At 35.1% G+C, this 14,820-nt stretch overlaps 1 protein-coding gene across 3 annotated transcripts in view; it reads right to left on the bottom strand.

Moving 5' to 3' along the window:
• Positions 1-14,820, bottom strand: part of LOC138704904 (dehydrogenase/reductase SDR family member 11-like) — an 82,578-nt gene that overhangs the window by 40,537 nt on the left and 27,221 nt on the right. For 2 of the 3 annotated variants that reach the window (XM_069833298.1, XM_069833297.1), the window contains exon 1: positions 11,102-11,283. In XM_069833298.1, coding sequence (XP_069689399.1) covers positions 11,102-11,266 — 165 coding nt within the window. In that variant the 5' untranslated portion in view covers positions 11,267-11,283. Of the gene's footprint in view, positions 1-11,101; positions 11,284-14,820 lie in introns of those variants that run through there. The other variant, XM_069833303.1, reaches the window with a different exon arrangement.

Below are 14,820 nucleotides of genomic sequence, written 5' to 3' on the forward strand. Positions count from 1 at the left end.
ATGTGATTTCTTTTTATGGGAGTATCTAGAAAGTAAGGTATGTGCAAACAAACCGCGAAACATTGAACAACTGAAGACAGCAATTCGTGAAGAAATTTCAAACATAATCGAAATTTTGCAAAATGTAATGAGAAATTTCAAAGAGCGATTACAAGAATATATGCACATTAGTGGAGGGCATTTGAAGGTTGTCATTTTCAAGAAGTAATGGTTACTTACAAATGGCATATTGGTACTGTATTTAATATTTTCATATAATAAAAGTTAATTTAATACAATACCGGTATCTAAAGTTTCATTTCGCTATTTAAAGATCTCCCGTTTCTTTGGCCCACTCTATATTTATCTTCACTGCTTTGGGATAATTGTTGCATCCGAACACAGCACAACCTGGCATTTTTTTTTTTTTTTTGTCTTTAAATCACAAATAGGAAAACCTGTAAAACATTTTTCTTTTATGATTCATAATCTTACAATAATAACAAGCAATGATCACCTATAAAGCTATTAATAAACTGATATTCGTGTACCTCTTTATTTAACAAAAAACTTTGAAGTTATTTAAATATGCTGTAAAGTTATTCTATAAAACATCCCATTCTCTTTAGACTGCCCATAGGCGTACGTATTAAAATAATCTTTTATTAGGAAAAAAATAAATTCTAAAAATAATAATAATAATAATAATAATAATAATAATAATAATAATAATAATAAAATAAAACTTAGAACAAGTATCTGACACGTTATTGATTAAGACAAATTCATTTCCCCTAAAAATAATTAACAATTATTGTTAGTTACCAGTATTGCCTAATTATGAAATCGATATTTTTAACCCTGAAATTTACAGTAAATATATTTATTATTTATTTCTGCTCTAGTAGGTCCCAAACGGGACTCAGAGTCTCATAGAATATACAAGTCGAAAGACTTTCACCCCTTAATTCGCAATAAATAAAGAATAAATATGCAAATAACGAAATTGTAATGCAAGTATTACAAACAACCATACAAAATGAATGGCCTTGCTTTAATTTTTTATCAATGAGCTAGAAAACGAAATCGAGTATCATGTAAAGGACACACAAATTAAGAAGTATTTAAAAACGGTGAAATAACAAAACAAAGCTATTCCTTTTACGCGAAAAAATCTAAATGCATCTCTATTGTAAACGGCAAACTTAATACGTCTTCTATTTACCTCGATTCCACTACAGAAGTGCCCGCATTAGACATTAATGAAACCGTCAAATATCTTGGAGTAACTTACAATGACGAAACCGTTTTCGACTCCGCGAGAACTATGGAAGCCCTCCGATCTCAGAACGTCTGACCACCTCACCCTTGCTCCAGCCTTACCAAAAATACAATGTGGTTTCTTCCTTCATTTGTCCGAAGCTTGTATACCCTTTTCAAACAATCCCTCCTGATAAATTACCTGTCAAATTCCTCAAAGATGTCGATCTTCTTATTAAAAGCTCAATTAAGGACATCCTACAACTTCCTGGAGATATTCCAGACAATATGTTGTATTCCGAAAAAAAAATTTAAAGGCTTAGGTATTTTCTGCGCACGTTGGGAAGCCTACTTGCAACACGTCAACACTTGCATGAAGTTGAATATGTGTAATAATATGTATATAAACAACACTAGATTTCTAATGGAAGAAGCTAAACATTGTTTGAACAACTTTCAAATCGATGGAACTGCACACCTAACTTCTACGAGAGGAGTAATAAACACCAGAAAAATTAGGACCGAATTACGCCAGCGAGAGTACAACGCATGGTGCAACTTACCTCAAAAGGGAAATGGCGTTATTCTGTACAGTGAATTCACTCCCTCTAACAAATGGATAACTAAGCCGATGAAATGACTAGCGGTGAATGGAAGGAGGCTATCAAGATGACTGCCAACGTAAGTGCTATAAGAGCCATACCCGGTAGGTCTCAGGACAACCACTGCAGGAGATGCCTCAGTGAGATAGAAACCCTTGGACATGTCCTGGGAGCCTGCCCTTATGGCGAAACATTGCGTATACATAGGCACCATGCAATTAGAACTAAACTGGCCGATTTCCTTAGAAAACTAAAATACACCGTCTATGAAGAAGTCCACGGAACTGCCGACAATGGCAGTAACAGACGAATTGACATAATCGCCATTAGCGAATCCCTGCCTCAGGGTATGATAATCGACCCCACCATCAGGTTTGAAACGTATGAAGGACAGCCTGAAGACGTACATGAGGAGAAACGAGCAATCTACGTTCCAACCATCCCGTATTATAAATATAAATACCAACTTCACAATATCAGTGTTACGGGATTGATGTTTGGAGCAAGAGGAACGATACCTAACTTCTCTTCTCAATTCTGTAAGACCCTAGGACTGCACAAATCATTTATGAATGAACTGGCCCTCCTCATAATTAGACAGTCAGTCAAACTTTTACGAAACCACCTATATGGACTCTAATTCAGTGTACTTGTTTACTTTTTTCCTTACTCTGTTATCTTTCATCATCTATTTGTTCTTATATTGTTTTGTATGCTTTGTCTAATGGCAGCCTCTAATTTGAGGAAGCTCAATAAAATAAAAAAATTACAATTATTTAGTATAATACGAATTTAGAAATGCGTATGGATACAAGCATAAACTAATTTTAAATATTATTTTCTTAATTTTACTTCTGTTTTTTTGTTACTTCACCAGAAGGTAAAGTAAATATCGACACTAAATTCCTTTTTTGATAATTGGATTTGCAGCCAGGTATAAAACTCTTTGGCGTTTTATTTGATGTATTCTAAAATAAAGCAAGTGAAATTGATGAGAGCAGTGAAATTTCTCTCTCGAATTAGCAATCAGTTTCAGTTTCTCATGAGTAAGCACAAATTTTCAATAAGCCGTTCTTTCACTATTGATAGGATGAATCCACCATCGTCTTTGCGTACGGCGGCGCCTACGTCGAACTAGCAACAAACAAAGCGACTTTCGCTTGATAATTCATACGAACCATCACGGAAGAAAATCGCAAAAGAACTAGACTATGTCGCTAGTGTGGTACGTCTTGTGGCCACACGTAACTACGATTAACGCACAAACTGAGCAGTACTTACAGTCTAGTCTGGCGTCGCATATTGTGAGTTACAGCAGCTTCATTTGTCGCTGAAAATCAGCTACATTTGCTCTCGTCTGGTCGTAGCCTTAAGGTACGTAATACTTTTTCATAAAAAATTACTTTAACTCTGACGAAGTGTGGTGTCTGAAGGAAGTGTGTTGATAGTGTATTTCTTAAAAAAAGGGGGGGGGCTTGAAGTACTGTAAGTGTTCTTCAGTTTGTTAAATTGAATACTAACTTTGATCACCATTTCTCACAGATCTTGATAAAATTCTGAGTGCCTAGTTGAAAAAATATCATCTCTTGGTTGCTTTTCTGACGTCAGAAACAATATTTTCAATGTACTCTTTTTACTCTTACAGTGTTCTTTTATTACTCTCTTAATAACACTTTTTAGCTACGGTGCTTCACGTAATTTACATTCAATCTTGTCTCGTCTTTTGCCGAGAGCTATTGACTGACATATTCCTCTGTTCTATACGTTTCGAAATAAGTGAATTTTTGGATCATCTTGTTGGAAGTACAGTATTTTAACTGTCTTCATTAGCGTCGGCAATGAAACTGCTCACAGCAGAAAGCGATATGAAAAACTCTGAAAGTTACCATCGACCTCGTCCTGCACTGCATGGACTGGAACTCCCGACTGCTTGTGTTGTACTGTGGCTGTTATTGTGCAGTGACGTCATACTATGCATGTCACCAATAACATGGTTCCGCCATTGGTTTATAAAGTTTCGATCCCTGCTTATAACGATCGGTTGAAGTTTTTACTCGGTCTGTCGCGAGTGCTTGAGATTGTTGCACTGGAATTAGCCTAAATCATCTTTTAATGCCTGATACAGTACTCAAAACAATCTACTTAAGAAGGTTACCATTTTATTTTATTTCAGATAGCATGAAAAGTAGGACGTATTTGAACATTTAAATAAGGAAACATTTCGTCTCCCAGAAATTTTCTTTTCGCATTTAAAATGCGTAAATTTTGTTTAGAACAGTGTACTGGATTCATAAATGTTTCAGTAAATTTCGGCACTTGACGCGATATGTGTCAGTAAAAGTTAAAGAGTGTATGACACTAAATATTGTGAGCTTGGGCCTGCGTCAAAGATCCGCACAACTTGAATCACTTTAGCACTCAACTGCCATGGTGCGTGGCGTGCAATATCGCGTTCGCTACCGACGGAAATTCACGAAGTGTTACGAAGTTACCGTTACGAGTATTATGCTTCGCGTGGGGCCTGACCACTCTGGCCTGGCCTGGCCTGTTATTGTATATTTGGTGGCGAGAGGCTGTGGACATCGTCAGATTGCAAAGGTCTAAAACATTTAAGTGAGTGCATCAGAAAACATTAAGAAAGTGCAATACATTTAAAAATGCTTGTAAGTTTAAAATATTTGGGACAGTAAACATAGCAGAACAAATTGATTCCGCGGTCAAATTTTCAGTCCAGAAACACAACGAACAGGTCACAAAAACAGGCATATACTAGGGAGAGTATCTGACTATTATTTTTCGGAACTCACAAATTATCACTGAGGGCTCATAAAGAAAATCAGGGATCGACAAATCGGGGAAATTTGTTAGACTTGCCAGTCTTGATAATGTATTGAATGAACACTTAAACAGTACTTCTGTTTATAAATATACTTTACACGCTATACAAAATGAATTATTACACAGTATGTTGTTGTTTAGTCAACTGTCCTAAGACAGGTCTGAACCTCACAAGTGATACCAAGAGGCAACTAGGCCAGGAGATAATGGGGTAGAGTAGCCAGTATGTATAAGATATTAATCGAAGATCTGAAGCAGGACATTAATTCTACAGATTTTATCTTGACAAGATAATATTATTCAACTAAATTTTCTCATCAGCAGGAATTGCTAAATTACTATAATTTGGTTTGATTTAAGAGACCATTACTTGCTTTCAGTCATCTGATGATTAATTCATTTTTAGGATTCAGTTAATAAAGCCATTCGTTGAAATACTTTCGATTAGATAGGTATAAATCTGTGGTTTGCCCCACTGTGCAGACCAACGAGTTAGAAAGAGCTCTCTTTCTAACTCGTTGGTGCAGACTGACAAAAAGACATAACCTTCAAAAGCCAATTTGTTATTATTTTGAGGTACATAAAAGTTTGTAAACCTGTGGAAAGATTTCTTTCTTTCAAAGAGGTAAACAATCGCACGGCTAACGGTCTGAACGAGGTTCTAAAACAAAATCTATAACCTTTCAATTTAGAAAACGAACTCATAGCTTAAGCATATGATGGTGCTGCTGTAATGAGTGGAAACCAGGGTGGGGTCCTGACTTTGACGCAGAAAATATTTCCTTATGCGAAATTTGTTCACTGTTATGCCCACCAACTTCACTTGGTTATAAAAAGTGCATGTTCAAAACGCATTAAATCAGTGAAGTTGTTTTTGTAAATATTACTGGGTTCACAACATTCTTCTCCACTTCACCTAAACGCAGTGATCTACTGCGATCTGTGTGCAATAGGCCTAAGCGCATACCAACCATTTCAGCAATACGATGGAACTTTCAGTCCCGAGTTGTATTCTTCGTTACGGTAAGGAAAATAAAGAGGGGCTATTGAAATGCTTCAAAAGGATTGAAGAGGGAGATGACTCAAATGAATGGGATGATACTGTAATGAGAGAAGCTTTTAGCCTAAAAAACTTGTTAAATAATAATGAATTTTCGTTTTTCCCTTAATTTATTTTATGACTTGATGAAACATGTTGATATAGCCTATTATACAATATAATACAGATGCAAACTGCAAATAGAATGAGCATATCTGACGCAGTACAACATTCCTGCAGTCACATATATTTGGCAGCTTTAATATATGTACGTGATCCAAAGAAATTTGTTTCATACAGAGATAAGTTCCCCAACGACCTGGGTAATATTTTCGTAAAAAATTACAGTCCTTTCATTTCGAAAGAAAAAATTATTAATGAAATATCAGTGATCTATTGAAATTATTCATTTAAAGATATTTCCTCTGTGTGTGATTTGTTCAGTTTTTTATTGATTACTCCTTCGAAGATTCATTCTCTGAAGTGGGCAAAGTCCTTCGAATTGCACTAACAACACCTGTTTCAACAGTTGAGTCAGAACGGAGTTTCAGCACATTAAACAGGATAAAACATTTCTCAGAAACACCATGGATCAAGATAGCTGAATTCGTTGGCTTTCTGCTCTATTTATAAGAAGAATCTCCATCAAATTCCGAACTTCAAGAACAGGGTCATCGAAAAGTTTGCCAGCCAGAAGGACAATTCTGCAAATTGGTGAGTTTGATGTTGAATTTGCATTATTATGTAGTTGGTAGTTTTAATTGAATTGTGGAGAACTAATTTTTAAGCAGAAACAATTACCGTAGCTAAAATGAAATAAAAAACCTTGGTGCATTATTTAACGTATACAGCAAAATTTGTGAAATATGTGGCCCCACCAACAAAAATGATCATGAGTCGCCGCTGATCATCATCGTCGTCGTCATCATTATTATCCTTCCATGCATTGAACATGGTGACCCGTTACACCCTCTTGCCAATATTTATCGTACAAAGAACGATAATTCAACATTTGATGTGGGATTCTAAATCGAGGCTTTCTGTTTACATTTAATTTTACCTCTAATTTTGTTGGTAATCTACGATTGGTTCAATCTGTAGTTACTTCATAATATTATCATATCACAATTTTATTTCTCATGTGATCCATTCTTGTGTATCCTAATGTAGGCTACATCTCATATATTTCATTTCTGCCGTAGTTAATCTCTGTATATCAATACTACGAATTGTCCAGGACTCACTGTCATAACATAATATAGGTCTGGTCAATGTTTTGTATACTCTAGTGAGCGTGTTTTTTTTATACCAAGGTTGTTTTAAATATCCTATTAATGTTTCCCATTGCTCGGTTAAATTTCATAATTTTTTCGTTGAGGTCTTTTTCTTCTTCATATGTGATTTGTATCCAAATTATTGTACTTGCACCAATAATTTATTATTAATGCAAATTTTGCTATGGACTGGTTCTTTTCCTAAAAAAAATCCATTACTTTAGATTTATCAAGAGAAATTTCTATATTGAAATTTTCTACAGTTTGATAGCAATGATGAACCGAACGCTGTAAACCATCCTCTGAAGTTGCTATAAACACTATGTCATCTGGAAATAATGCATCTATGACACTTAACACGACTGCTTTATATTTTCAATGATGTTATTCAACATCCTTCTTATCGAACTCATTATATCAGTAATAAAAATGTGTAATGTAGCTGTAGTAAATATGTGATTGCATAAGAAGGAACAGAGATTTTGTGACGCGTCCCAAATTTCTTCAAAAGCGGACATAACCTCTCAGTCACAGTATTAATGAAAGTAATCTACATGTTCACTTTGCTTAAAATTTTTACATTCGTGTATATTAAGATATGCTTAATCGCAGCCAATGATTCACATTGGAGCTAATTATTCTAAGATGAATGCAGATTCTATTCTACATCCAACGATTATATCACGAAATGTCAAGGATAGTGCAAAGAAAATTCGTGCTAAAAATGGATAGTGGATAAATCGCCATTTACTTTTAAAATTAATCATTTTTGTTCAATCTTATACAGGGTGAGTCAGGACCTCTGATACAAACTCTGAGGAACGATAGACCTAGCAATGACGACCAGTTTGATAGTGAGACAAACAAACCATGTTTTCTGACGCGTCGTGTGGAGCTGCAGGACAGCAAACAAAAGCCAAGTTTTGGTGATATTTACAATCATAAAATTAATTATTCATTTATTTCTTGAAGTACCCTTGTAGATAAGTTACAGAAGATATTCAAAGTGTTTTCCCTGAACCTGATTACTTTCATTACGCCATCGTAGCAGTGACTACTAGACTATGTCGAACATTTCAGGTCTATCACCAGCAAAGATTTACCTTAACCCGGCCAAGGTCGATGGCATTTAAGTGTGTTTAAATGCGACAGGCTCATGTCAGTAGATTTACTGGCATGTAAAAGAACTCCTGCAGGGCAAAAATTCCGGCACACCGGCGACGCTGATATAACCTCTGCAGTTGCGAGCGTCGTTAAATAAACCATAATTTGAATTTTTTACCTTAAACATCTGGGCTGGAATTGTTAGTGATCAACTGCTGGAACCTATCATTTTGCCGCTATAGATACAGAGAGAAAGAGAGAGCGGGCGTGTTACGTGGTCAGCGCGATTGCCTGTCTTAACGCCCGTACATTTTTTCTTTGTGAACATGTGACGAGTGTCGTATATGCCACCCCAGTTGACACCAAATAGGAACTAATTGTGCGAATATTCTCTACTTTTTTAAAATGAAATTCGACACAGACCTGAAATGTTCGACAGTATCCAACAATCACTGTTATGTCGGTGAAATGAATGTAATACCACATTCATACACATATACATACAGTCACGAAGCTCAATACGTAGTAATTATGCATCCATAGACAGTTACTAATCACTAGGATCCCTTTATTGGTTGGTATATTTTATGTTTATAACTTTTTAGGTTTATTATATATTCCTTTGTTAGCGAGCGATTTTTATATTAATAAGTTATTTTATTTGTGTATAATCATAGCATTTTTGGTTAAAATACAGACAATGCGAAATAGTACCCCCACAGTCTATTTTTCTAGCACCCTCACAACTCAAGCTTCGTGACTGTATATATTAGACTGTGGTAATACGTTCAGGGTAAACACTTCAGTAACCTCTTCGCAAGGGTACTTGAAATAAATGAATAATTAATTTATAAATTGTAAAAGTCATTAAAACCCTTCTTTTCTTCGATGTCGCTAGCTCTCAAACAACGCTTCAGAGAACATGGGTTATTTCACAAAAATTGATCCTCATTTCGAGATCTATCTCTCCTCAGAGTTTGTCGCAAAGGTCCTGACTCACCCTGTATAGAATTTCCTTCTTGGTTTCTTTCATGTATTTAGTTGTGTCTTGTGACATTACGAATACAACGCTGTTACAAAATATTACAATTGTTCCGTTCAACAACAAATATTTAATCGAATAATCGATTAAAATTAATCGGTTGTAGTTGATATTAATTATTATTTTGTTAATTCAAACTCATACTAAAAATTCTAACAATATTTCTCTCTCAGTAATTGCTTACTTAAAAGCACAAGAGTACTGTTATTTTCTAACTGTAAACCAGGTAGAGTAGGAAAATCTTTGCATAAACATTTCAGAAAGAGATGGAGATATGAGGACAGTGACCTAGTATACCTCTATTGGAAGTTGAAACACAATGCGAAACCCTTATTAAGTTTTATGGTTTTCCAAGAAAACTTCTCCTTGTTGTCAGCTCATTTTCCTAGCATATGAAATACATACTTTTCTGGGATTCGTCCCCACCATCCCTTTTAAAATAGCCATGTCTTCACTGTGTGCTAGTGAGAGCGTAACTACCTTCTTCTCTTTTTAAAATCTGGTAATTCGATAACAACAGGGGCCAGTCTTCTGTTTCGACTGTACTTTTGCAGGGGTTGCAGTTTCTATACTGAGTTTGTATATGTAGATTGTGTGTTTAGTTTGATAAAGAAAAATAATCAGTTTTCTGTGGTTTGTGAAAAGTGTTAACTCCGTCATGTCATATGAGAATTTGAGAGGTTTGGATTAAATTGAACGATCGTGGAGAAGTGCTTGACAGAAAAAAAGTTGTTTTTTTTTTTTTCGTGTTTAAGATGCAGGAAACATTGTTACTAAACTTAGAGCGACACTTAGTTCGGAACATGTGAATGCACTCACATGTTTAAAATCATGGATGAAGCAGTATTAACTAGGTGAGCCTTCATACTTTTTGTTATTTATGTTTGTCTCAAAAATTCCCGGAGAAACTGACACAATAAATTATAAGTCTCATAATAAATATGTTAGTAAGTAATGAAAACAGTTGTTTTGTAATATAACGATACAATATATACAGATATACAACATTTAAAACTTATGCTTATCACCAAACACAAGTTAAATTTAATAATAATTGTGTATTACAGTATATTAAAACATTTTTTCAACTCGATCGAAACTCGATTAATCTATCGATTAAATTCAAATAGTTAATCGATTAAATATTTTGATCGATCAACAGCACTAGTTATTTTACGACGCTTTATCAAGTGCTATGGTTATCTAGCGTCTGAGTGAGATGAAGGTGATAATGCCAGCGAGTTGAGCCCAGGGTCCAGCGCCGAAAGTTACTCAGCGTTTGTTTTTAATGGGTTGAGGGAAAACCAAGAAAAGAACCTCAACCAGGTAACTTATCTCAACCAGGATTTTAACCCGGGTTCGCTAGTTATAAGGTCAGGCGTGCTAACCGTTACTCCACAGTGGTGGACTGTATACCTATAAGGTTCACTAATCACGTGATAGGGCATCAGGCAGTTAGTATTGCCATAGCGCATATTGTAAACGCATCGATTGAAGACAATTTTCAACCTAAGATAATACCACAGTCTAGTATATACAGTCACGAAGCTCAATATGTAGTAAATATGCATCCATAGATAGTTGCTAACCACTAGGATTGCTACTATCGCTTCATTACAGACAATGCGAAATAGTACTTGCACAGTCTATTGTTCCTAGTACCCTCATAAACTCAAACTTCGTGACTGTATTTACTAGACTGTGATAATTCTTTAAACGACCGAGACCAACCGGTCGACCGTGATACTTCGGTTGGGTGTTTTGCTTTCATGCGTAATCGGTATAACGGGCAGCCAGCCTGCTGCGTATAGGACCGACCGCACGTAATATCATGACCCTCGATCGGTTGTTTTTATTGGAATGCAGTCTTCTAATTACACATAGTTTATTTTCCTCACGATCATAAAATGTTTCTGCAGCTCATAATTTATGTTTAATTGTTGTATTATACAGCTACACGTACCTGAACATGTGGAGGAGTTCCCAAAATGTATACTATAGCATCAACAACATCTTTAGTTTCGAGATACGGATTTGTTTGATACATAAGGTCTGTAAGTTCGTCGGAATTACCTGCCTTGGAAAAGAAGTCAGTTTTTACCAGACCGGGACTTACACTCTGTAACATAAAATGAAATACAGCTCAAATAGTACACCACACAAATAAATATAGCAACGTAATTACATAATACAATATCTCATAACGTAACTTTGTCTGTCTTGTGCTCTAATTTTCATTTATACACGAAAATATACGCTTAGTAACAGAGTTAGAATATTTATATATGAAGTGTAATTAGATAGTAATTTTATCAAATGATGTGAGTTTGATAGTGAGATGGTATTTTGCGAGATGAGAGAGAGAATTCGCCATAGATTAACCGACATTCGCCTTACAGTTGGGGAAAACCTCAGAAAAAACCCAACCAGGTAATCAGTCCAAGCGAGAATCGAACCTACGCCTGAGTGCAACTTCAAACCGGGAGACGAGCGCCTCAGCCGACTGAGCTACGCCGGTGGCTCAAGATCAATTTAATGTAAACAAATTCACTGCGGGGTTTCATTGGATCACAAAGTATCAGATATTTAAATACAGTAATTTTACAAATTCTTAAGTTTTTTTCCTCCCCCCCCCCCCTCAGATGAGGTGTTATTCTTAAAAAGGTATTTGGAAGTGCGAACTAGACAAATTTTCCAGTAAACATCAATGTGTTAAGAAATCAGAGTCTATAATAAAATGTTATTTCATTATGCAATTATCTGAAATACAAATGATGATTTCTGAAATATAATTGACGCTCTGTGAAATAAAACTGACTGAACTCAAACACAATTGACGCTTTCTGAAATACAATTGACTCAAGTGATATACAAATAATGTTTTCTGAAATACATTTGATTTATCTGATATACAAATGATGTATTCTGAAATACATTCGCAACATTTGTATAACCCCATACACAAAAATCCAAACGATTTAAATCCGGTGGTCTAGGTGCAGGTCCTCCTCTACCAATTCACCGTTCGCCATATCGTCTGTTTAGATACCCTCTCACACTTAGAAGAAAAGAGATGGGGAGAGTGCGGCATAGACACGAAGCATGAATGTTGCCGCTTTCCCGTATCCAGGCGCTCGTTTCACTGGCGGCCCCAACCAGCAAAAAATACCATTATCTCGTAAACGGTTAATTTTAGGTCCAATGTTTACCGGAACTTCTTTTGCTTCTTTTCGTTTTTACTTCTCATTCCTAAATTTTTTATCGTCACTTTTGAAACGCTCTGTATACTATATACTATTAACTGCATATGGACAGACATATAGACGGCAGTGGTATTCAATCCCTTTTGCTAGCGTACCCCAAAAATACATTTTTTTAATTTCTACCCCCAAACTGCATTGTAATTATAAGGAATAACAAAAGACTATGATTGAGGTTATGTGCAAAATAGTTTTTTTTTCTTTTATACAGTAATTAATGCAATAATAATGGTAATACATTTTGTAAAATATTACTGAAGCTAGGAAAGCAAGATTTGGTATTGTAAAAGAAAGTACGCAAACTGCAATAATAATTAATTATTAATGAGTATAATAAAACACAGAGTCTTAGAAGATATACCAAGTGATCGTCGCGTATCCTATTTCGATAATTCATTTTAGAAAAGGTTTGCTCGTATGTAGATCCGAAGATTGTCATTACATTTGTTGCAGACACACGCAACAGTGGACATCTATCACAGGGCAGTGACTTAAATAGTTCCCATCCTTCTTTGTTAGAATATTTAATTGTAGTAGAATTTTGTAATTCAAGCAGTTCCATTTGGAGATTATATGAAGCCTCACTGCATATTTAGAACAAATGAGATACTTTACTTTTGTGCGAGATCGTGCGTATTTGCTTGGTTTCCGCACAAAACCAATCCGTGGAAAGTCTAAAATTCCACATTCAGTATTCCCAACCTAACACACACAACAATTTCCCTCTTCTTACCGCTTAAGTGACATATTGATTTTACTGCTTTAGGCTTTTAGCATATTATTTTTAGAGACGTTCAATATAGTAATAATTATAAATTGGAAACTTACCACTGCAATTTCACCTAAATTGCACTGTTAATTATTGTTTTTAAATATTTGCAAAAATTAAGTAAACTCTACAGCTCCACTAAAGTTACTGCATTCGTGATGCAAGTAACATTAAGAAAGCCGTGAAAAAATCAACAAGATTCCAGACTCACTCATCATCAGGGAAAGGATTTATATGTAAATACATATTTACTTATAAAGCTAATATAATTTATATTTTGCATTATCTTTATGTTTCACAATGTGTAGGGTTGAAAAATCCTACTTTTATTTTCCATATTTTTCCATATTTTAGAGTTTAGTACATATTTTCGTTAATTTCCATATATTTTCCATATTTCATATAAAACAGTCCATATTATATTAGGTTTAACAATAAAACAAAACAAAATTCCATTAACTTTTAAAAATACATTTCAACAATAGAGATTTAAACACATGTTCAGTAATCCCTTTAACATCAGAGTTATTTGAAAATTAGCAGTCCTATCAACAATGGGAAAGTAAGCTACAAAACTGTATTAATTTAATTTAAAATTTTTAACAGACTTCAGTTGTGCAGCTCAACAGTTAAATGCCAGTCAGAGTACACATAGGTTCAGTTTTGTAAATCATACTATAAAGACGGTAAATATGCCAAAAGTACGTCATTCAGTCAATTTAAAATCAAAACTAACAAGTTACATTTCAGAATTTAAAGAAGATGGTTTATCAACTGGCAATAAAATATTATTTTGTAATTTGTGTCAGTGTGCAGTATCATCTACACAAAAGTTCCTGGTGCAACAACACATTACAACTAGTAAACATCAGGCCAACAAACAACTAAATTCCAAGCAGAGACAATTGTTTTTAACACAACCAACAACATCGAATGTAAGATCTGAGTTTAACATCGACCTGTGCCGTTCTCTCATCTCTGCTGATATTCCTCTCTACAAACTAAAGAATAAGGTCTTCAGGGAATTCCTTGAAAAATATACTCAACATACAATCCCGGATGAGTCAACACTTAGGAAGACGTATGCTCCATCCATCTACGATGAGACAATACAGAAGATAAGAGATGAAATTAAAGATAGTTCAATTTGGGTTTCCATTGATGAGACTCCCGACAAAGAAGGTAGACTTGTTGGTAATGTAGTTATCGGTTTGTTAAGTGAACAATATTCTGAACGAATTCTTTTACATTGTGATGTTCTAGAAAAGTGCAATAACAAAACTATAGTTAAACTGTTCAACGAAGCTATGGGTATCCTGTGGCCAAAGGGTATTATGTACGATAATGTGTTATTCTTTATTAGCGATGCTGCCCCTTATATGGTCAAAGCTGGACAAGCATTATCTGTTGTATATCCTAAATTGACTCATTTTACTTGTGTGGCGCATGCATTTCATCGTGTGGCAGAAGTGGTCAGAGACAATTTCCCTAAAGTAGATTTGTTGATTTCATCAGTGAAAAAAAGTATTTCTCAAAGCTCCCAGTAGAGTTAACGTGTTGAAAGAAATGTACCCTGAAATTCCATTGCCACCAAAGCCAATTTTAACTAGATGGGGTACATGGCTAGAAGCAGTTGAATATTATGCCGAACAT

This window comes from Periplaneta americana, chromosome 8 (assembly GCF_040183065.1).
Source record: "Periplaneta americana isolate PAMFEO1 chromosome 8, P.americana_PAMFEO1_priV1, whole genome shotgun sequence".
NCBI classification, from domain to species: domain Eukaryota; kingdom Metazoa; phylum Arthropoda; class Insecta; order Blattodea; family Blattidae; genus Periplaneta; species Periplaneta americana.